This window comes from Patiria miniata, unplaced genomic scaffold (genome assembly GCF_015706575.1).
Source record: "Patiria miniata isolate m_02_andy unplaced genomic scaffold, ASM1570657v1 HiC_scaffold_3, whole genome shotgun sequence".
Taxonomy (NCBI): domain Eukaryota; kingdom Metazoa; phylum Echinodermata; class Asteroidea; order Valvatida; family Asterinidae; genus Patiria; species Patiria miniata.
The window spans coordinates 23,254,548-23,279,197 of record NW_024037069.1 but is presented as its reverse complement, the minus strand read 5'-3'; the positions used below and the strand labels follow the sequence as shown (position 1 = coordinate 23,279,197).

At 43.4% G+C, this 24,650-nt stretch overlaps 3 protein-coding genes across 6 annotated transcripts; 2 read left to right on the top strand and 1 right to left on the bottom strand.

The window, feature by feature from the left end:
• Nucleotides 1–987: 987 nt before the first annotated feature.
• On the top strand, nucleotides 988–7,572 carry LOC119738301 (flavin-containing monooxygenase 5-like). 2 transcript variants are annotated; one of them, XM_038213146.1, is made up of 3 exons: nucleotides 988–1,094; nucleotides 4,815–5,483; nucleotides 5,753–7,572. In XM_038213146.1, the coding sequence occupies exons 2-3, from the start codon at nucleotides 4,860–4,862 to the stop codon at nucleotides 6,713–6,715; spliced, it is 1,587 nt and encodes a 528-aa protein (XP_038069074.1). In that variant the 5' UTR covers nucleotides 988–1,094; nucleotides 4,815–4,859; the 3' UTR covers nucleotides 6,716–7,572. The 2 variants fall into 2 exon arrangements, with proteins under 2 accessions (XP_038069074.1, XP_038069073.1); XM_038213145.1 differs by lacking the exon at nucleotides 988–1,094 and adding an exon at nucleotides 4,015–4,564.
• Nucleotides 7,573–8,109: 537 nt separating this feature from the next.
• LOC119736566 lies at nucleotides 8,110–14,240 on the top strand. Its single transcript, XM_038210580.1, has 4 exons — nucleotides 8,110–10,185; nucleotides 13,904–13,957; nucleotides 14,040–14,093; nucleotides 14,175–14,240. Exons 1-4 carry the CDS (start codon nucleotides 8,110–8,112, stop codon nucleotides 14,238–14,240), a joined length of 2,250 nt encoding a protein of 749 aa, XP_038066508.1.
• Nucleotides 12,405–24,084, bottom strand: LOC119737580 (DNA replication factor Cdt1-like). 3 transcript variants are annotated; one of them, XR_005272392.1, is made up of 12 exons: nucleotides 23,236–24,084; nucleotides 22,145–22,510; nucleotides 21,424–21,611; nucleotides 21,002–21,202; nucleotides 19,968–20,125; nucleotides 18,756–18,901; nucleotides 17,939–18,127; nucleotides 16,715–16,876; nucleotides 16,363–16,475; nucleotides 15,918–16,006; nucleotides 14,012–14,446; nucleotides 12,405–13,875 (listed from the first exon to the last, which is right to left on the bottom strand). XR_005272392.1 is itself a non-coding variant. In XM_038212034.1 (11 exons), the coding sequence occupies exons 1-11, from the start codon at nucleotides 23,956–23,958 to the stop codon at nucleotides 14,277–14,279; spliced, it is 2,505 nt and encodes an 834-aa protein (XP_038067962.1). In that variant the 5' UTR covers nucleotides 23,959–24,084; the 3' UTR covers nucleotides 12,405–14,276. The 3 variants fall into 3 exon arrangements, 1 of the variants encoding a protein (XP_038067962.1); XR_005272393.1 differs by having other exon boundaries at nucleotides 12,405–13,882; nucleotides 14,019–14,446; XM_038212034.1 differs by having other exon boundaries at nucleotides 12,405–14,446.
• Between the last annotated feature and the right edge of the window lie 566 nt (nucleotides 24,085–24,650).

Below are 24,650 nucleotides of genomic sequence, written 5' to 3'. Positions count from 1 at the left end.
TACTATAACTACCGACCCCACAGCCGGCGGACTGAGCATAAGCCCCGGCCTTAATTACCGGTCGAAGGTACGGTACGTGGGCGGTTGCTGACAAAAAATACTGAATCGAACACGAAGATCCCTTCCGCCCGTCGGGGGCGACCCGTACCCGGCAGCCACCCTTTTCCTGGCTGCGCCAATCAGGTTTGGCACAGACCCCGAACGCAAATTTGTGACTGGCGCATCAAGTTTTTTCACATTCGCAAAAGTTTAAAACATTTCAACAGTGTCCTCCTGAGAGAGCAAAGACTGAGCATGCAGGGGCCTGGATCGGGAGGGGGAACGTGTCCCCCCATAAATTTTCCGTGACTGCCCCCCCCCCCAGCTGCCCCCACCAATGATGCCCCTTTTTCCTTCCCCAACCGAAAAGGGTTTTTGTAAGTTGTAGTTTTTTTCAGTTAGCCAAAGGCTTACTGTTTACAATTTCTTATGTCAATGGATATATAGCGAGGCATTATGGGGCCCAACTGGGAAAAACTGCAATAGGACGTTTGCGATATGTGCCCCATACTATTCTGATGCCCCTCCCCCCACTAAAAAAAATCCTAGCTATCTATGGGCTCCGTGCACAAGTACCCCATCAACGGCCAGAAACAGAGAGTTGGGGGTGACCTAGACTGGATCCTAATCCATCCACTGCGTATTTCGAATGTATCCAAAGTTATTGGAGGCGGGGATTAGTCTCGGAGACCATCGCAAGTTGAATTCGAACGTATTCGCGCGGCGACGACGCCTGACGCTCACGCAAGGCCTGGACGCGGTGGCTATATAGCTTTTGCACATTCAGGAAGTCGTGCGTATTTCACGCGCGAACCAGTACAGTACAGTACGCGCAAGCTGTGTGTCCCGTCCACGGAGCTCTCAAAAGAGGTAAAATCGCGCCCTCTTTGCTGGCGCACGGAGACCATACGCCAATGGACCTAGCTGGGTAGCCAGTCACTAAACGAAACTACATGTACTGACCCCATTTTGGTTGTAAAACCACCACTGAGGCTAAAGGAAGCAGAGCAGTACCGGTTCAGCAACTAGCTGCAGCTGTAGGAGCTAATGAATGGGTAAGTTGCCACACCATCCTCCCGTATAGCCTATATAGGGCCTACGAAAAATATGAGGGCATACGACGAATTTGAGAGCCTACGAAAAGTTTGAGGGCCTACGAAAATACCACAGTTGTGCCATAAAACACTCGCACCCACACCAACAGCATTATAAGAAATACATTCGTTTTTGAATGAGCTAATCCGAACTAAACTGAAACAATCCGAGTGAAGTTTTGGCATGACGCGGACTGACGTATTGCTGCATGTTCATGTAGGTCTACGCATATATAAGTTTACGTGTAAAGTGATGTGTCGGTCAGAAGCACACGTTGCCAACGGGCTTTTAGAGCTATACATGTAACGTTACCAGTTTGGCCTCATGCTAGCTTACATCAGCTTGGCAGCAACGTGAAATGCGAGTCTCGCTCCAGTCTAGTGCGTATCATGCAGCGCTAGCTACGAAATGGTGCAGCTGGTGCCGCAGGACGGGAGTAAGCATAGGGCCTACGGAACACTGGTGCCTATGTGCCTTTGGAACACATAATCGAAATCCGGAGGACGAGCAAGTGTTGATGTTCTAAACGCTGGAGGAAAACCGACGCTACCTATAAGCTTCAACTTCACCAAAGTTCCCATACTGTTTCCCCTCCGACGCAGATACTGGCCCTTTTGGGGACCCAATTTTGTTAATTACCTTAATAAAAAACATTCAAACCGATTCTGGTTCGGATCTTCCATCTAATCCTAGCCAGAGACACACACTACAGATGCAGTCACCTTTAGTGTGTGACCCCGGGTCAGGCATATCTGAGCCTGACAACCTGGGCTGGCGACAAACCGCCCATATACACGTGCACAAAACAAGGTCACTTGCGGGTAGACAGTGCACGGCTTGACCACAGACTATGTATACAACATCTGTTTCCTGTCAAGGACGGCCTTATTTATAGTCTACAGACATGTCGAGATTGTGTACATTTAACTTGATACGTAGCCTTGACCTAGGCTATCAGCTTGTTGCTGCCAGCTTGTTCCCGCCAGCTTGTTCCCGCTACCGCACACCGCGCGCGCCGCGACTCAATCACAAGTTTTACTATACCGTTAGCCCCACGACCCTTGCGTGTGCTTTGTGTGCATGTACTTACGCCCCACACACACTTCCGCGAACAGCCGTACAGTAAGTCGAGGGTTCCGCCTCGACTGTTGTGTCGCCTCAAACCAAGGCGCTAAAAATATGCGTCCCCGGAGGGACCCCTTACTTTAAGCGTGTTAGTAAATGGGCTTTCTACGTCGGAGGGTTTCGAGCGAGGTGTCCGTGGGCGCAAAACTTGAGTTAAAAAATCGAAGTAACCACGAAATGGAATTGGATCTCACGGGTTGCCACCAGTGGCGTAGCCAGGAATTATTCAGTGGTATGGGGGGGGGGGGGGGGGGGGGCTGGAACATTTCATGGGGGGGGGGGCGTCATGTAGATCAATGATAATTTTTTAGAAACTCAAAATCTCAGTGGGGGGGGGGGCGACTGGGGGGGGGGGGCGACAAGGTTTCATGGGGGGGCTGTGCCCCCCCCCCCCCCCCCGTGGCTACGCCACTGGTTGCCACGAACCATGGAGCAAGGAAAACGTTTTCCTTGCTCCATGCACGAACTAACCACGAATTAAGGAAGTGTCAATTCCTTCCGTGGTCTGATTCTCGCGGATGCTCCACGGACAGTGGCGTAGCCACCGGGGGGCGTGGGGGGTGACCGCCCCCCCATGAAACCTTGTCGCCCCCCCAGTCGCCCCCCCCCCCCCCCACTGAGATTTTGAGTTTCTAAAAAAATATCATTGATCTACATGACGCCATGGGCGTCAATCCTGGGGGGACAGGGGGACTGGGTCCCCCCCCCCTTTTTGAAGGGTGGGGGACACAATATCAAATGTCCCCCCCCCCAAGATTTTTGAACTCGTGTCTCATTTACAGGGCCCTATTATGTACTACAATGTATCTTTTGCTTAGAAAATATTGGTTAAAGTGGTCAGAAATTGCCTCAGATAGCACCACAGAGCATTTAGAATCCAAAATTTTCGGGGCCCTAAAGCGGGCCCCGAACCCCACACCTATAGCTCAGAAATCTGGTAGCTGATTCAATGACTCCATCCAACCTCAAAAACAATGTTCAAAAAAATTTCTTATGCCTTTAGCTGAGAAAACCTCGAAAATTATGTTTAAATTATTATCTTTTGTGCTAAGATAATTATTGGTTAAAGTGGTAAGAAAATGCCTCAGATCACACCACAGAGCATCGAGAATCTAATTTTTTTCGGGGCCCTTAAGCGGGCCCCGAACCCCACGCCTATAGCTCAGAATACCGATAGCTGATTCAATGACTCCAACCTCGAAAACGATGTTCAAATAATTATCTTTTGCTAAGAAAATATTAGTTAAAGCATAGAGGAAAGTGGTAAGAAATTGCTTCAAATCACACCACAGATCATCTAAAATCAAATTTTTTTCGGGGCCCTTAAGCGGGCCCCGAACCCCCACGCCGTAAAGGGCTTCGCGCTCGCATCAGTTCTGATCAAGGTTTGTTCCCCCCCCCCCACTTTTGAGAATCGATTGACGCCCCTACATGACGCCCCCCCATGAAATGTTCCAGCCCCCCCCCCCACCCCAGCGCCCCCCCACTGAAAAATTCCTGGCTACGCCACTGTCCACGGATCACCCAAAAAGTTTTTGGATATGTTGAAAAACTGAAACGTGTGCACTTCGGAAATTTATTGCAGAATTAAAAACGTGTTCAATACGGCTGATTCGTATAGTACTCTCGTAAAGTTCTCAAGGTTGGGCTGAAGTTACATCGGATTTTACGGGATGGCCCCGGATTGATTGTTGGCCTGTTTTACGGCCGTTTTTATCACGCGGAACTCGAGTTGGCCACAAAAAGTGCTCACGGACTACACGTAGTAGTCTCGAGCTGGCGCCGTAGTCACCACTGACACCACGTAGTAGTCTCGAGCTGGCGCCAAAGTCATCACGGGATGCAATCGGGATGGCCACGAGATGTCGCCGGTGTGCAGTCCGTGAATTTCAGGAAACGGACATGAACATGGGTTGGTCCCGTGGTGTTTCCTAGGTGGCCACGGATTACTCACGAAGTAAAAACGGGTACCACGAAATAAAGACGTGCTGGTATAAAAAAAAAAACGACCAAAAACGGAGACCACGGATACTGCTGAAAACAATTGCATTTCCGAAGTGACCTCGCACTGTTCTTGGATTGGTGTGAGAGGGGCATTAGCAGTCGTATCTCCATCTGTTATCTTTAGACTTTGTTCGGCTACCGACACCACTATTTGTGCAAGTGTATTGAAATTGCACTGACCTACTTTAAATCTACAATGCACACCCACTTAACTGACCTAGGCCTGCACAATGAGGCTACGTTATTGTAGAGAAATCTTCAGCCATTTGGTCCCATAATATTATTAGTCAGGCTGGCAAAGGTAAGAATATTAATTACGAAACTGAATTCAGTCCTGGTCTTGGTGTATTTCCTCCACTCTAAGGACTGTACCGTTTTATGATTATCATCCCCTCCTGCGTAGTTCTTCCCATATGTAGGCAGAGCATATTAACAGTCACCATACCCATCTTCAGCAGAGTATACTATAGTGTTAAGGATTTGGGATCGGATCCCGCTGCAAGTAACAATCGATTTATTTATGTATTTATTTATTGATTTTTTAAATAAAGTTCACAGATTGGCCAAAAGGGTTTTCGAAAAAGCAAGAAGCCAGAATGAGTAAGAAGGTAGCTATCATCGGAGCGGGTGCCAGTGGCATCACAGCAATCAAGTGCTGCTTGGATGAGGGTCTCCAAGTCACGTGTTTTGAGAGATCGGACCGGATTGGTGGGCTCTGGGCTTACCGTGAAGACGTTGACGGCCAAGGCTGCGTCTTCAAGTCCACCATCATCAACACCAGCAAAGAGGTGATGTGCTACAGCGACTACCCCATCCCCAAGGAGAACCCCAACTACATGCACAACTCCTACATTGAGAAGTACTTCCTGAGCTACGTGGACCACTTCGATCTGAGACGCCACATCCAGTTTCGCACCGAGGTTGAGAAGGTCACGCAGGCTGCTGACTACGACACGACTGGCCGATGGAAAATCACCACCAAGAATCGAGACAGCGGTGAGAGTACCACTGATCACTTTGATGCTGTTATGATCTGCACCGGGCATCACACAACCCCCAACATCCCCGACTTCCCTGGCTTGAAGGAGTTTCAGGGAAAGGTACTCCACACCCATGATTACAAAACTCCCTACGATTTGATCGACAAGCGAGTTGTCGTTATTGGGATCGGTAACTCTGGAGGGGATGCAGCAGTGGAACTGAGTCGCATCTCATCAAAGGTAGGCATATTTCTTATTAATTCCTATTGTAAGCAACAGGATCGCAGATCCATTCATCAGACACAATAGGAATGGGAGAGTGTTATATTACAGGGACAAAGGGAAACACAAAGCATTGTTCCCGAGTCGTAAAAAAATCTGGATACGCTGGTTGCAAAGGCAATAGATAAAAATAGATTCGGTGAAGTTTAGGGAATTTTTTTCAAACTGCGTTTTGACCATTGCAGTGCAAGTACATGTAATATAATTTCAATAGTTTCCACCTGCAGGTCTTCCTGAGTACAAGGAGTGGGGCTTGGGTCCTCAATCGTGTCGCTGATTATGGCAATCCCGTCGATACTGTGATATTGAGGCGGTTCGGTGACCTTGTCCCCTTCAAACTGCAAACCTTTTTGGCAAAGAGGCAGCTTCAGGCTAAGTTTGATCACGCCAAATACGGATTGCAGCCCAAGTGCGATCCTTTCCATCATCATCCCTTTCTCAGCGACGACCTCCCGAATCGCATTTTGAGTGGTGCGGTCGTCGTCAAGCCAAACATCGCCCGCTTCACTGAAACAGGGGTTAAGTTCGTGGACGGGACTTTTGAGGATAACATCGACTGCGTCATTCTCGCCACTGGATACTCGTTCAGTTTTCCGTTCGTGGACTGCCCTTCCTTCCATGTCATCAAGAATGAAGTGTCGCTTTACAAGTACGTCTTTGCCCCAGACCTGAAGCATCCAAGCATCTGTACCATTGGTTTGGTTCAGCCTGTCGGGGCCATCAACCCATGCTCCGAGATCCAGAGCCGTTGGGCGGCTCGTGTCTTCACTGGCCAAGCACGCCTTCCGTCTCGTCCGGAGATGGAAGCATCTATCAAGAAGGCGAAAGATGACATGAGGAAGCGGTACGTGAAATCCCAACGTCACACCCTCCAGGTGGACTGGATCAAGTACATGGATAGCGTCGCCATCGAGTTTGGAGTCAAGCCAGATTTCTTGAAGATGTTCCTCTCTGACCCGTTTCTGGCTGTCCTGTGCTATTTTGGGCCCTGCTCGCCTTACCAGTATCGCTTGGTGGGACCGGGGAAATGGGTGGGAGCCAGGGAAGCCATTATCACCTTCTGGGATCGAGTTCACGCACCTCTGAAGACACGCCTCCCTGCTGTCCAAGAGAAGACTGGGACGCCACTGCTACTGCGCCTTGGTTTGGCATTCCTTTTGCTATACATTGTTGTATACATGGTCTTGTAAACCTCTATAACATTATTTCAATAGTCAGAATCTTCGTAAACTTTATACCTCAGGATACCAGGCAAAACTTTCCACTATTGCATATCAGCTGCTACAAAACCGGCTGCATCTTTTCCAAACTGCTTCCTCGAGGACCATATTTTACCAAACATGCCGCTTTACAGAAACAACACTGCTATATTAGATAGACCTTTCCTACCCCAAGTATCAAAGTATTCCGCTCAATTTCATGCCATGTTTGTTTTTGACAGTCATGGACGCACATGCAAGTTCTGATGCTTGCCCACATGATCATACTGAGAATTAACACTCTGGAATTTCGTCGTGAACCTTGTCGATGAATAAAACTACAAATGGCTTATTTTCTCCCTGATGGGTTCAGTTGAATTGATGAAGAGACTGACGCAAGCTCAGTAGAGAGTGTCTGTATTTTTGTCTGTTGTAAGGAGTGACGCACGTCGATATAACCCTAAATGCTAAATGCAGTATGCATGCCCTAGATCATCACAATATACGAGAATATTGCCTATCTAGTTGCAGCTCTTTTAAATTTGTTGTAAACCGCTGTTCATGTTTTACAAAGCAATGTTTCGGAAACTGAGGGTTTATCGGAACATGTTTCCCATTACGTGTACATCGTCAGTTTTCCCTTGCTCTTCAGTGAGTTTGTCCTCCTCATCAGCTACCCACTGATGAAAAAGCTGAACCTTTTTTTCCGCAACCGTTCCTAAAACTTCAAATAAGCTTCTAGAAATCCCTTTCATTTCGGCACTCTCGCACTTTTGTTTCCAAACTATAGGCCTAAGACAAGTGGATATTTTGGTAATATTTCGCATATAGATCCGCTCCATTGATGAAGTTACACTTGAGCGTTCGTTGCTGCCAAAGTTAGTCTCGCTGCTAAGATTTGTGAAACCAAAGTCTTGAAACTTTATCGTTTCGGGTTTTGCGGTAAAACCATGTGGTAATAACTACTGCTTAGAAGATATTAGTTCTGAGAAGAACTTGTCCTGCTTATTATCAACTTGCTAAGTAGTTTTTGTTCTGTTTAGAACAGTCCTGCTGTAAGTTCTAAAAGAACTTGTCTTTGGTCTCAACGTTTCGACTAGCCTGCTCTAGTCATCGTCAGGAGACTGAAGAAAGTTGGAGATGCTACTCCTTAAGTAGGGTTTGTTAGGATTAGGAGTGCTTGGACATTTCTGAAGAGATGTAGAGATGCGAACGTAGTCCCAAAGAGTCTCCGCCTACGAGACCCTATCAAAGAAAACAATTCTGCTCGAATCATACATACTGCCAATAAAGCCCTACTCCGATCACGAATTGCCTCCACCCGATGTTGCCTATACCGAACCGATCAAGAAATAAAGAGTAGCAAGGATAGTCTCCGCACGACTATGCAGCCCACAGATTATGACAAGATATCCGCCCTCACGGATAAATCTGTATCCCACACTTTTCATGCCACCCAAAGGAAACAGATCCGAAAATTCCAACGCCTCATTTCTTGTGGCAAGAAGAGAATGGACAGAGCCTCACGTAACACGTCCACAAACAAAGGGAACAATGATGACATGAATAAAGCGAACTCAGTCATAAACCTCAGCCAACGCCAGCTATCTAAAACGGAATCGAATGTCCTAGCCTTGGGTATGAATTTTGCCACTACCCCTAGCAAGATCCCGGTGGAAGAGTTCATACAATCGATTGAACCTTCTATTCGTAAGATGGATAAAGAAAAGGCAGACAACATCCGTATCCAAATACACCAAGTCTTGAAGCACTCAAAGCCACCCAAATCCAATATAACAAGACTTGAACACCAGGCTATCAACAGCCTCCGCAATGATTCTTCGATACACATCCTAAAGGCAGACAAGGGTAATGCAACTGTCATAATGGACCGCACGGAGTATGACCATAAGGTTCAGGATATCCTCAACACAGATACCTATACTTGCCTCAAGAAAAATCCCATTCCAGCAGTCGAAAGGAAAGTTGCCGCCAAACTACTCTCCTTAAATCGTAGCTCAGCCTTACCGACTCCATTATACAGGCATCTTCGTCCATCCAGCTCGAAATGCCCAAGATTCTTTGGCCAACCGAAGATTCACAAACCGGACAAACCGCTCCGACCTATTGTGTCGTCAAGAGGTTCCCCAACCTACAACCTCGCACAACACTTAACAAAGCTCCTACACCCACTCGTGGGAAAAACGCCTCACCATGTACCCAATTCAGCAGGGTTCATCAACACCATAAAGGGAATTAAATTGCAATCCGCAGACATGCTAGTGAGTTTTGATGTCAAATCTTTATTCACTAATGTACCGACCGAAGAAGCATGCCTCGTAACCAAGTCGATACTCGAACAAGATGGCACACTCACGGAAAGAACCAGCTTAACGCCAGATCAAATCTATGATCTTCTCCTGACTTGCGTAAAGTCTACGTACTTCCAATGGAGAGACAATTACTATCAACAGGCTTCAGGCACTCCTATGGGGTCTCCAATTTCCCCAGTCCTGGCTAACATCTTCATGGAAGATTTCGAGCAAAAAACTTTGGCAACAGCTCAATTCCAACCTAAGTTATGGCTTCGATACGTAGATGATACATTCATCATATGGCCACATGGCCCGGACAAGCTTGATGGTTTCCTCCGCCATCTCAACCAACAACACCCGAGTATACAATTCACCATGGAAACTGAGACATCCGATTCATTGCCTTTCCTTGATGTACTCATTTCCAAACGGGCCGATGGTTCACTTGGACACTCTGTGTACAGGAAACCTACACATACAGACCGATACCTCAATGCTCGTTCATTCCACCCACCATCAGTGAAAACCTCGGTGAACCGCACCCTACTTCGAAGGGCACATATCATCAGTGATGATGAACACCTACAATCCGAACTGAAGCACCTCAATAAAGTGCTAAGAGACAATGGGTACAGACCTAAGAATCACAGCCTCGCACCGGATTCGAGCATGTCTCAGACCCTGAACACACCCGATATGCCGGTTGCAGTCCTTCCATATATTGGCCATGCATCACACAAGATCCAGCGAATCCTCCGTGAAGCCAATATTAAGGTCTACTACCGAACTCGCAATAAACTCGAAACGAAATTGTACACCCACAAAGACAAGCACAACCCGAGAAGTCAAGCAGGAGTTTACCGAATTCCTTGCTCATGTGGCAAAGTGTACATTGGCGAGACTGGCAGAGACCTCACTACCAGGCTTAAAGAACACATAGCTCACGGCCGCAGAGGGGAACTTGACAAATCGGCAATTGTCAAACACTCTGCTGATCTGGATCATGTTGTTGATTGGGAACAAGCGGAAATCATAGCCCCAGAGAAACACTGGTACACCCGTCGTATCAGAGAAGCTATTGAGATCCACAAACATGACACTGTCCCACAAGATATCGGCTACTTCATAAGCCACATATGGCATTCAGTTATTCCAAGTTGCAACACCCGTGGCTCACAGCCAACTGACACACCTGAGCGAGCAGGACGCTCAGCGGGCATCCCTCAACACAATGCCCAAGGCTCACAGCCAACTGACACAGTCGAGCGAGCAGGACGCTCAGCGGGCATCCCTCAACACAATGCCCATGGCTCACAACCAACTGACACACCCGAGCGAGCAGGGCATGCCCAGCAAGCACTCCTAATCCTAACAAACCCTACTTAAGGAGTAGCATCTCCAACTTTCTTCAGTCTCCTGACGATGACTAGAGCAGGCTAGTCGAAACGTTGAGACCAAAGACAAGTTCTTTTAGAACTTACAGCAGGACTGTTCTAAACAGAACAAAAAACTACTTAGCAAGTTGATAATAAGCAGGACAAGTTCTTCTCAGAACTAATATCTTCTAAGCAGTAGTTATTACCACATGGTGTTACCGCAAAAACCCGAAACGATACCGATACCCCACCATGCAAAGCCTCAAATCTTATATCTTGAAACTTTGTTAACATTTTTTTTTACATGTACATGTAGGCCTACTTTACAACAAAAAATGAACTGACGATTAGGCCCCCCCCCAAAAAAAAATATTCGGTCTCTGGTCAGACCAAAGTTCCGGAATTGACGCGGCCACGCGGCTTTTTTTTTTTTCTTCAAGCTTAGATTGTACAGACAAGGTGGGGTACTATTTTGTTTTTTTTGGTGTCCTCATGTACATTGGTGTCCTCCATAATTTGCCTTGGTGTTTTCGATCATTTGCCTTGGTGCAATTTCCCATTCCTTAATGCTCTTTGGTAAAAAAAATTGAGGAGGTGCGGAAATAGAGGGCGCTTTTGGAGCTACCGCGGAACATTTTGGAAAAAAAAAAGATCGACGCGCATGATTAAAATCGACGCGCGCGCTGACCAGAGACCGACTTATTTTTTTTTTCGGCCTTGCATGCACCTAGATACTGCACCGTTTTGCTCTGTTGGCATATGCATTTTGTGACTGGAAACGAGTACCTTAAAATGCTCATTAACAAGATTGATCATGCATCAAAAGGAGCAATGATATCGAATAGCCTATGCAGTTGTTTAACAATCTTCGTACACTTTGTTATCGTCGTGTTATAAGGCAGATTTGGAACCTTATTATTACAAATTTCCATTCCCCGAGCTCAGTCTCTGAGAAGTGATGTCATGCATGTACAACTACGCGTTTCACTTCAATGCAGCCGAGTGAAGAAAATCAGAAAAACGAATAAAACTGCTGCAAACGACTTACTTGCTGGATTGACCTGAAATATTCAAATCAAGAAAGTTAGCGGGCCTGATGTTTGGTTCCTTGCAGGAAAAATCTTTGATTTTGTTTTTAATTCACATGAATTTATAAATAGCTACCATACTCAAGTTTAGCATCTATGGACATAATCGTCAATTTGTACATGTATTTTTTTTTATACTAACCTTATGCATACATGTATCTGCGTTTGAGCTGGATAGCAATAAAGTATACAATACTTGATTTTGTACCCACTAGGCTATAGTATGAGGGAGGGCTAATAGAAAATATTGACCGTCCCATATACTGTTCCCAAATAACTCCTAATCTTGTTTAATTAATTACTATCGTTTTATGTTATTGTTTTCATTATTTCAAAAATAATTCCTTGCGTGTAAATCCTGTGTTTAGATATACGTTTTCAGATTTTTTTATACTTTGTAATAATCATTGTGAGCTTATAATAACTTTCGACTTTTTTTGTATTGTGTCCTTTCGAACTGAAATTATAATAAATAATGAGAAAATAATATCCTCCATAAGGTATAAATTGTGAATGCTATATTGTGGCTAGGATACAATCATGGTCGAGACAGCGGTGAAGAAAAGGTGAGGGGGGGGGGGGGGGGCGGCATGGCCGGGGATGAACGCTCCCCCCATAAAAAATTGTCACCAGTCGTCCCCCACTGGAAATTTGTTAGTCTTATAAGTGACCATGGTTAATGGGGTAAACAGAAATTGGGCGCCCCCCCCCTCTTATTTACAAAAAAATGAACCTAGTAACTAGACGACTTGGAAACCTCACCGAAATAATTATCAGATTGAAATACTATGAAAAAGCTGTACTTCATTATGACAGCGACCTCTTGTGGAGTACATTGGACACTGACTGTCGTGTTTTCAAGTGAGAACTAAACAAATGTGACTTCTTACCCTCAAACAAATTCTCTTCGAATACTAACCGTTTTATTCAACAAGAAAACATTTTTTAAACACTTTTAAAAACATCGCAATCAGCGGAAACAGTGTGTGGGTGTGTGTGTGTGAAGTTGGGAAACAATCTTTTCCAAAGGTGCGGAGAATTATTTCTTTAAATCCGACAGAGAAGACGTTTTTGTCTTTTGATTGCCAACTTTTACAAGCATGTATTCATTCAACAAGGATGCTGTCGCTAAGGTTAACTGAAGTCAACTCAGACAAAAAGTCTAAAAATTCCACCATATTTTCACTGTCTAATGCTGTAAGTCAACATTTTAACACGGAACTTGTTAAACTGGTTGAAAAGAACTTGGCCATTAAAAACGGTTGCTTTACATAATTTGGATGATTATTTCTTTACATTTTTACAAATTTGAAAGATTAAAATCACTATTATCATCATGATATTCAGGGTTTTTTTTTAGACACAATCAAAAAACGATGACCATAAAATTACTACAAGTACACTCACAACATCAAGATATATCTGGAAAGAAATGTGAATAAAAAGACTCCTTTAAACTTATCAAACATGCATACAAATCGAAGAGCAAAATGAAAACAATGTTATGCCACATGCATCTTCACATACAAAGTTGTATTAAATGAGTAGGGGTCCAATGTTAACATGTGTACATGTAGTTATTACTATTGTGTTAATCATTAGTCACAAACAACCAACACAGGAAAGTTACGAAATAAGGCCTGTGACAAAATCTCAGCTCAATATAAAAGAAAATTCTAGATGAGTTGATTTCAAGCACACATGTTAATAATGAGCATTTTGGCAACAAATTACGGTCTGTATAAAACAGTGTATAATTCAGACTAAAGTAATAAACAGCCAGAAAAATGCAATGATAAAATCGTTTGGAACTGATATCTAAAACCGTTCAATCTAAAATGGCACAAGGAACACTGACATCTCCCAACACTCATAATCACTTGACCCAAGTTTGTAAAACATAATAAGAAAATAATGCAAAAAACAAGGTCATAAAAAGAAATGCAATTTCAGTTGTTTTGAAGAACTGAATAAGAATTAGAGCTATGAAAAATGAGTGACAGCTGTACAATTTCTAAATTTATGGAAGCACATTTCTGATATTGCTATGATAATCTCACAATCTCATTTATCGTACCACAAAGGACAGGCTATATCCAAAAGAAAAACAAAACTTTCCTCATATTTGGTCGTAACACTTTCCTTCAGTCCTTGGGGAACCCATTCACTCTAATTTGGCTAAAACTGCATTTTGTTGGTACTTAATCAAAATAACCTTTGAACTCTTACTTTTAACCTGGCCACTTTTTCTGAGGATTTATTTGAGTATGATATTGCTCAATTTTTTGGGAGGTTCATATACAGGTAATGAATGGTCTCTGCCAAAATATAACCTATATTGACCTCTTGAAGTCTAACCCATGAACTCTAACCTTTGACCTGTTTGCTTTCCTTGAGCAGCTGGTTGACCCTGGCATTGATCTGGCTCATATCTTTGGTTCTGTGCACCTTCAGGTAACAATCTAGAACCATTTTGGACATTTGAAATTGACCTCTTGAACTCTAAACCTTTGACCTGTTTGCTTTCCATGAGCAGCTGGTTGACCCTGTCATTGATCTGGCTCATATCTTTGGTTCTGTGCACCTTCAGGTAACAATCTAGAACCATTTTTGACATTTGATATTGACCTCTTGAACTCTAACCTTTGACCTGTTTGCTTTCCATGAGCAGCTGGTTGACCCTGTCATGGATCTGGCTCATATCTTTGGTTCTGTGCACCTTCAGGTAACAATCTAGAACCATTTTTGACATTTGATATTGACCTCTTGAACTCTAACCTTTGACCTGTTTGCTTTCCTTGAGCAGCTGGTTGATCCTGTCATTGATCAGACTCATATCTTTGGTGCGGTTCATCTTCAGGTAATGGTCCTTCCGCACTACGACCCTGCTCAGCCACTGCGGCAGAACCTCCACCATCAGACTAACGTGCTTCTCAACTTGAGCTGTAAAAGATGAGAAACAAGAGGTTCAAACCTTGATATCATTAAGAGAAACAATATTGGAGCAACCAAATTTGAAATCTTGCTTTGCCAATGTGATCACTGTCTAGAAATAAAACACCAGAAAGACAGGACTGCCCTTTCGGTTCTGGTCCCACAATTTAAATTGAGAATATTCAGTCAATCTCCTTTTTTTACTAAGTTTTTTACTATTGATTTCTCAATAGTTTAAGGTTGACTTAATCAATTCTGTCCAGTGCCTTGCCAGAAAATGGGTCTTTCCACAAATAAGAAATAATTCCTATGAAATAGTGAAGAGAAACAGAAACTGTGGCAATTAAAGCTATGCAGCCATGCCAAAAAAATATCCTGAATAAGTTGGAGAAAGGTTTAACTGCATTTGGCCCATTGTATCAAGTATTACTTAAAGGATTTTGAATAAATTACTCGAAATCTTCCTGTGATAAAGTGATCAGCATGGTTTGCCAAATGATATTTTCATAACGGGAAGATTCAGGTGAAGCTGTCAGAATTCTGCAACAAACACTCGATACAATAGTCTATGGAATAGCCGCTTGCACACAACCGCATATTCATGCAGATTCGGCGATTTATTAACAAAGTTAGACTGCATCTTGACATCCAGATTCTTCTATTGGGTATTCCTTAACCCGTTGTTGTACAGTGGAATGTCACTATACTGAACACCGCTATACCAAACATTCGGCTATACCGAACACCGTCCTTGGCTGCCGATTTTTGTGTACAAAACCAACCGAACATTGTTGTTGAAAACTGTCAACAGAAAAGCAACAAGTGGCTATTATTTCTAAGGCATAGAAGAGGAAAACCACCCATCGATGTAGGTAGTAAGCTCAAAACTGTGTAATTACTGAATTCAATAGGCATGCAGGGTGAAGTTATGAAGGGCGCCATTTATTGAAAAGTGAGTATCGGAGCACTGGCAGCTTAAAATCGCTATACCGAATGATCACTATTACGAATATTTTCTGTAGATCCCACGATGTTCGTTAAAGCGGCGTTGCGCTGTATTACAAAAACCTGGCATCCAAATTAACCAATCAACAGCTTAGTCCATATTTCTGATTGAAATGACGTTACAGTTCCTAAAGTCGACTCCGATTGGCTGGCGCGCAGGGTTGCATAAAATTAACATGCTAGGATATAACCGTGGCTCTACACAGGTGAATGTCTGCTCCTCAGACTACTGAAACAAGGGGCCTATTGTGGATAAACCTTTACTGGACACTGAGATGACTTCTAACAGGCATGCAACTGGGAATTTAGAAAAAATGAGGACATTCCAAAACACACAAGACTTTGTACAGTATTTTTCAAGTTGTAATGACACTCATGAGAAGTAAACAACGAGAAAATCAGCAGATCCGAGGAAAAGTTGCATGCCTGTTCTAACGGAAGTAAAAGCAAGACATGTAAGTACAACGGTTGTTACCTTTGGAGAGTATGGAGGGATAACTGTCGGCCAATTTCTGAATGACAGCCTCAATGGGTATGGCTGCTTTCTTCTCAGCGATGAAAAATCTGAGCAGAAAAATAGTTAAGGATGGCACTGGACTGTTCCAGTTGGAAGCAAATAGATCTAGCCTATATTGTCTAGAGAAACACAGATCAATAATGGACAAACAGTAGATGGCACATTGTGACCACTTTCGAGATCCCCAGTAGGAGGGACCCATCGCATGTACAAACTGGTTCGCGTGACAAATTTCAGGTATTGTGGAATGGAGAAAAACACATGGTCAAATTTTGTCTTTAATACGAATATCGAGTGCCTGTCTTACAATATTATGAAACTGTAGGGCAACCAGCCTTTGACATTTTCTGTGAAATTCGAGTCCCTCACAACCTTGTGAGCTTTTATGACAAAAAAGGGATACACTCTGAGAATGCGGCAGAGCTCCGGAAGACGTTCCAGCATGGTGATTCTCTCTTGATCGGCTGGGCTACGAGTCATCATGGCGGTCACGTTTTGTGCTTCCTTGGCCCGAATCTATAAAAAAAAATTTAAACAAATTAGCAAATGTGATGCAACTGCATGGCAATAGAAAACAAAATAAAGAAGAGCTTACACTCACGGAGACCAACTTCACTAAATGAAAGCATTGTGCCGGCTATTGTTCAAAGCAATTGCCCCATGACGGATTATGATGAACAACAGCTAGCACAATGCTTTCTCCACTGAAAGGGTGTGAAACACCGCCGTGGGAAAAAGAATTGCATGACACATACCCTGTCCAGAAGGGACTGGTTGACACCACTGACTGATTTGACATTCTTGACAACTTTGGGCTCCTGCTTGACAATGCTAGTCTCCTGCTCAGCAGTCGGTTTGCCCTTCTCTGCTTTCAAGAGCGCCGAGTTCTTAGCAACCACCTCAAGCGCCTTGGCAACCTAGGATCAGCAGAAAATTCAAATTGAAAACTATTTGCAACATGGAAATTTGCAACATGGAAATAATAATCATTGTATTTCCTTTCTCCTTAACCCTAACTCCCTACTGTCTTTCAGTAAGTACTGGACCAAGTCCGCCAAAATCCATCAATCACACTGCTTCCAACACATGCTTTGCTCTAGGCCTGCAGGCCCAAGTCCATCATACTCCATCAATATTTAGTCAAACCAGGCCTGCAGGACCAAGTCCCCCAAAATCTTTCAAAATGCGGGGATGGATTTAGATGGAGTGGGGCGGTTAGGGTTAAAGAAAAGCTCCTCCAACCTCAAGTTTGTCTGCAGCCACCATTTTCAATTTCTCCCACCCCAAGTAAAAATCCTAGTGAGACCACTTTCCCCCTAGTCCGAGTATCACCTGTTGACGGAGCCAAGAGTCTCCTGTATAACGTCTGATATGTCTAGACATGCAGATATATGCAAGCTGCGCGCCATGCAGCCAATCAGAGTCGAGTAAGATTTGAGGCTTTGCATGGTGGAGATACTAAATAATGAAAGGTTTGCGGAAACACCATGTGCGAATAATTTCTCAACTAAACGTCTTCAGGAGAGTCAGACGGTCAGAGCATACTGACCGGAACGTCGAGTTTATACCTCTGGTTCTTTTCAGAACCATTCTCTTAGTTGAGAAATTATTCGCACATGGTGTTTCCGCAAACCTTTCATTAATCAGAGTTGACTTTACTAAATCATTTCATTCCCAAATCAGGACTAAATGGTTTGATTGGTCAGTTTGAATGCACTGTTTTGTAATGCCTGGTGCATTATTGCGTAACATGATACAGAGCTTGTGACACAGGTTTTTTTTTATCCATTGTCTATGACGCGCAATGGGTGAATGACCGAAGACTCAATTTAGAAAGCGCCCGCTGATTGGTCAAAATCTAGAGGTCAAGAGGCGGTTGTCTTGCCTAATTAATCAGTGAATCTGCTCACATATCATAGATTAGTTGTAGTCTGTACATGGACTATTCCCCTCCCCCCCCCCCAAAAAAAATTACTTACTCTGGGGTTCATCATGACACGAGCCTTGTCCAGCACATCCTTGGCCGTGTTGTAGGTGGTCACCGTCGGGGGCTGGGGCAAGGCGGCGGGCTCAACGTCTGGGATCTGGTCCAAGGGGAACTTGGGATGCCAGCGGGTCAGCTTGTCACTCGGTACCGAGAGAGGGCGCTCTAACTTGGACAGGAATTCCTGCATGTGATTCAGAACGTCACAAGTGAAGCAGTCAATTGCCGGTTAATGAGCACACATTTATGCCAGTGCTAGATGCACAGTAGTGCACAAAATTCTATTCAATTTGGGCGATTCACAATGCAGTGTGCCACCAAGAGTTTGCCACGGAGAGTTCATTTTCCCAGTGTATTGTGGGAGATGGTCGACAAATTTGCAGTGCAGGCTATTTGAAATTGTACGTTTTTCCGGTCATTAGTTTCGTTTTAGTGTGCACGGCATCCATGGACGGGGTCTGCTAATAAGTCTGACACCTCATAGGTCCGACGCCTCATAAGTCCGAAATTTTGGACTTATGAGGCGTCAGACTAATTATGAGGCATACAATTTATTTATTCCGCCTCATAGTTCCGACGCCGCATAAGTCCGACCCCTCATAGCTCCGACGCCTCATAAGTCCGAAACAGCATTTGTCCATAGTCGGACTTATGAGGCGTCGGACCTATGAGGCGGAATTTATGCCTCATAAGTCCGACGCCTCACAAGTCCGAAATTTCGGACTTATGAGGCATCGGACCTGTGAGGTGTCAGACTTGTGATACGGCCTCCCATGGACTTAAAATTAAAAAAATTAGAACTTCCTGCTTACATTGTGATGTTCCTTGATGATATCCACCAAGTTGTTATGAAAGATACTGCGTCTTGCGATCAGCATGGATGGAGTGAACTTGCTGATGAGCTTAGACACAGCGTTGGTCTGGGATTTGGTCTTGGTGGGCTCACTGCTTTCTTGACCTGAGAGGTTAAAGGTCATAGACATAATCTGCACTTGTCACAATTTGATTAAAAGGTAATTTAGAACAGATATCATCCTTGTTCAATGTTTTGTGATCATTGGTGCAAAAAAAGAGAGGAAAAAACTGTTTTCAACCGTCAAAGTGCAGCTCGCTGAATTCGTCTTGCATAAAAACCCATAGGCATGATATGTCACAGGCCATGCCTGAGTGTGGGCCATGTCATAGAAAAAAAAATTACATACTGTGTAGCCGAGCGTACACACTTGGTTAATACTCAAAAGATGGTGTTTCATATTTTGAATCACACCCTCTCGTGTACAATTCCTACATGAAAATCAGCACTCGGGACATGATTCTCATTCAGACGGTTAGTGTATGACATCATGGTCCCAGTGATGTGTAATCTTCACAATTTTTAAAACCTCCTTCAATGGTTATTTTCTTCCTTCATGATACCATTTCAGACAGGAAACAACTATCCCTAGGTTTACTTAGAGTAACGTTTTTCTCATTAAATGGGTAGGTCTTACGTTCCTACATACCTTTAAGTAACAGTGGCGGCACTGTGCCATCCTGAATTCATCAAAATCAAAATAATGTGACCTCTCACCACAAAATGAGCATAAAGTCAGACTTTTAAAGAATTGAGCAATTTTTTTTCTGGATTCTGCAGAAAAAGACCTTTCTAATGGTGTCTAACATACTGAGTTCAATAACGGAAATGTAAACCACCGACTAAATTGAAGTGGTACATGTAAATGCAATTACAAATGTATTGAGAAAATGCCATTTAAAAATCTCACTGTTGTATTGCAGTAAATGAACAGTCAACTATTAACACGGGATTAAAATAGGTTTTAAAGATGTCTGACAAAACAAACAACTATTTGGTAAAGTTGAACAAAAACCGATTGATGTTCACCTGATTAAAATCAATAAAAAAATGGACCACATCTTCAATCTGGCATTGCCGCACTGTACTGCAAAATGTCAATATTCAACTTTATGCTAAATTTCGTGGTGACGGATCCTATGTAAGTAAATAATTTGTCATTATCTCATACCAGCAGACGTTCCGACCCCTGATCCAGTATTGGCCTCCAGAACCAACTCATAGTTTGTCTTCTCCTTGACCCCTGACCTCCCGACCTTCTGCTGCCTGAGGAAGTACGCTGTCGGGTAGACTGTCTTGATTTGGCCTAGATGCTGCTGCTCAAATGTTCTGTTTAAGACAAACAAATCAAACTTGATGCTACACCGCATTCTATAATCTTTATCCCATACTTTTCAGTTCAGATTTTCTAATTCCGGCAAGTATACTCCAGATGAGGTTTCTCCACAGTAGAGAAAGATGATGATGAAAGGAAGTGTAATGTCCGTGACAGAGCCATTTAAACCATGATATCTAATTAATGATTTAAAAAAAAATGATCCAAAACTCACTAGTCTGTAATCTCCTTGACCATTACTAGATGCTGGATGTTTAAGATTTGAAAAATACATTTTCAGGTTTATTCACAGAGCAAACTCAAAAAATCAGCAAAAAATCCAATCCAAGAGGACACTCTTGTTCATTTGCTTGTCGGAGGTTCAGCTTGGCATGCCTTGAGTGTGTGGCTGCTGACCTCTGTGCCAATATTGTAAATGTTCCCAAGGCAAAGACGTGCTGAGGTGTTTTGGAGGGTGGAGTAGCAGAGGAAATGACATATTTATTAATAAAAATGCTGCCAACTAATAGTTTTAATTTCACCCACAACATGAACTAAAGGGCAAAAAGTCTGGAAAATATGGACTGCACAACATGTTACTTTCCCCCCCTTTTTCGGGGGGGGGGGGGGGGGGGGGGGGGGGGGGGGGGGGCTACAACTAAGTACAGACTATTCTTTCATCTTCTGGATTGAAGATTCACCATGCCCCCATATACTTTTCCTTATATATCTGCTTTGTTTATTGCCCATTTATCTGCTTGAGCTATGAGCCAAATTTACTGAGCATGCGGGAATACACTTGTATGCTTTTGTATGTTTTTGTAGGGTGTCTTAAAAAAAACCAAGAGGGACAAGGGGTAAAGAAGATCATATGTATATCTGCCACTGACCTGCGGCACATTTCTTGCACCGCTTGTTTCAGCTTCGGGAAGGAGCAGGTCTCGGACCTGTTGTGCAGCATGCTGACCACAGTGTCTGTACTACGAAACATCTCCTCAAGAAGTTTGTACTTGAAGGGCAGGTTGAGGGTGGTAGGGGCGGAGTTAACCAGGGCATGGTACTTCTGGTAGGCGGGCATTGCTGGCTCTTCCCTGTATGAAGAGAAATACATAATTTTTGGCTGTTCTTGTGTAGAAGCTCAGGAATTTCACCCCAAAATAAGGTGGTTTTTACACTATTGTCTCACCTACCCGTGTTGAAATCAAAACCGGTTCACCTCAAGCAGAACTGGCTCTCATCGAACACTTTGTTCAACTTTATAATTAAAACAATATCAGATGAATAATTATCAGTGAAATTCAAAGACACTTACGACTTAATTTTACTTGCTGTGGGCTCTCTGGTGCTAGTAGCGATGTCGCTGTTGACTGCCGTTGCAGGTTTTTGACTGCTCTTGGCCTGGTCTGCACACTGCCTGACTCTGGCCAATCGGGCTTGCAGGTCGCTCAGCTTGCAGGATTTGGACAGACGTTCCTTCATCTCTGCCGGCGTCAACTTCGTCTAGAAGAGAAATCGTGCACAAGATGGCATTAGGAAAGATTTCCATATACGAAGTTCACTCAACAACCTGTGTACAAACCCTATGAGATTGGACTGAAAAATTCTAAGTGTTTTCTAAGAAACTGCTGGTATTTTCTCACTGCTCAAATTGACTTTGATGACATGAAATTGCTATCTGGGGGCTTGTTACTCTGTCAATACAGAGGAAAATTAGTGAACTTCGTATATGGAAATCTTTCCGGAAACTTTTTTGGCCATAGTGGAAGAAGGTTGGAAAAGAGGCATAAAAGATGAAAATACAAACACGTATAGTCGGTAAAGTCTGCCGTGAGCCAATGTGGCTCATTAGGCCAGCGTTTACTTTATCTCTGGTATCAGTAGCATGAAATGACTGAGAATATGTTCTCTTTTTTTTGCTGGATGGGGTGCTAGTCCATCGCAGATTACTCCCCAGGTAATGCTCACTGCCCATAGACTTTGTGCAGGAGGTCTGAGTGGAGGCCGTGTATTGAATTCTTTCCAACATCTGCTACCTTTTTCTTTTCTTCACTTGCACTACCACTGTCTACTACTTTCTCTGATGGGCTGCTCTGAGCATTGCTGACCGCTTCCTGTACTCGGTCACTAAACCCAGCCTTGACCTTTGACCCCTTGGAGTTCACCGAGGCCACAGATCGACTTGTCCTCTCCATGAACGCCTGCAACTTCCCACTATCACGGGATGACTGGCTCGAGTCTGGCATCTTCTGGCTTACACTTGAGGATCTTGAGCTTGATGCTGCTGTTGATTTTTCAGGATTTACAGGAGTACTCGGTTGAGATGATTCTTGCCGATCGGTAGTGATTCCATGTGAATCATCATTGACACAATGATGCGGCGTTTCAACTTTGGGTAAAATCTGAGAAAAGGAAAAAAGCCAAATCAGTGTGTATTATGTAAACCTCAGCTTGCTGTAGCAACACAGTGAAAAACAGCAAATAATGCATATAAACAGGAGAATTTAAGTTTCTAAGGAAAATTTAGAAGGCCTTAGGCTAAAAAATAACCAGCAGGAAAAGAAGTATTAAATTAAAACAAAATTTGGAAAGATTTCCATACACGAAGTTCACTAATTTTCCTCTGTATTGACTAACAAGCCCCCAGAAAGCAATTTTATGTCATCAAAGTCAATTTGAGCAGTGAGAAAATGCAAGCATTTTTTTAGAAAACACTTAGAATTTTTCAGTCCAATCTCATAGGGTTTGTACACAGGGTGTTGAGTGAACTTCGTATATGGAAATCTTTCCCAAAATGTATACTTCCTTGAAACTGTTTTTGACAAGGAGATTTACAAACAAATTATGACAAGTATGTGTGCTACATTTGACATCTACAGAAATATTACATATTTGCATTATACTAGCCTAAACATGTATTACAACAAACATGTTCGTATTTGCCTGGAATAAGAAAGACTATTTTTTTTACACTTTCACAATAGAAACACATTTTTGTTCTACCAACCAGAATATGTTTGCAGAGTGTTCAAATGATACAATATTTCTACACCTCAAAATGCTCATCCCAATTTCATAATGGTGCAAATCTCAAAGGTGTTTGTCACTGGAACAAAATTCATCTTACGCGATCTCTCGTGTCCAATTCATTGCTATTAGCAAACTCCCCCAATGACGCCTCTAGACTCTTCTTAGCCGACCTTCCCCCATTTGTCCTTTTCGATGCTTGTCGTCCAGCTGCCTGGACTTTTCGTCTGGATGCTCTAGAGGATTCAGCCTCCTTGGTCATCTGACAGGAGGAACCGTCAGTTTCCACAACCACATCTTCACTTCCGATTCTACTTCTCTTTTTTCGACTCGGCGCTTCATCAGTCTGCTTTGGACGCTTTGTCGGTGTTGACGGTGGCGAGCGGTGTGTCACAAACTCTGGGATTTTAACCGAATCACCAAAGTCTGTTTTCAACTCCAGTGACAGGCCTAACTTTAGTTTGGGACTTTCAGACTGAGTTACTTTCTCCAAGTGTTTATCCAAAGGTCCTTTTGTTGCTTTCTTAGCGGTTCTCGTGGCACTTGCTCGAGATTTCTTGGCAGATTTGGGTCGGGTTGTCGAGGCACTGGTTTTCGAACACTGGGAAATGGTATCTTCGAGCAACACCGCTCGATCAACTTGCGGAAGTAACTGCTTTGTAAAGGCGTCTAGGCCTGCTTTCAGCTTCAAGCCCGATTGCTCGGGTCCCAAATCCGTCTCCTGACCCGATGCACTCGGCTGCAGTTTCCGTCTTTTCGTCGGCTGGGCATCGTCAATTCGTTTCCGACGAGTGTAGTAACTCGTCACCTTTACTTGTGCCATATCAAATTAACAGCTTCGACTAACGAAAATAAAATGCAAGACAATTTTTAACGAAAATGTTTAGACTCCGCACGCAGTGAACGTGAACAGCTGACACACGGCTGAAAACAACATTGCCGCGAAGGCAGTCACATGGGTTTGGATTCGTCAACTTACGGAATGGGTGACACTGTTAAAATATATCAATAAATAATATTATGCAAGCAATTTATTCATCTCATTAAGACGTATGACTATATTCATTTGATGAATTACTAAACATAAAATATATCTGATTTCATCGTTGCTCATATAGTTTAGTAAGCTTGAAGACGATAGTAATGTACACCACCAACGCACGCTTCACTTCTTGAATGAATGGGCGAAACTGGCATTTAAAAATCATTTCTTTATTTCTTAGTCACTTATATAATAATTATTAAAAACATAAAAAGGATCAACAAATGTTTAAGTTAAAATATTTTTGTAAACAATTGTTTTCCTGGATCTATACTTCAACAAAGATTTCTACTGAATATTGATCCAAATATTTCGGAAGTAAGTACAGGGGGGGGGGGGGTCTTGAGGGTCGTAAACTGATCTCTGTGGTCTTTCACGAGAGGGCGCTATGCCACTTAGCCATCGATCAGCAGCTGCAGGTGCCGTCTATATGAAAAGAAATTTGTAACACCATTAAGAACACCATAAAAATA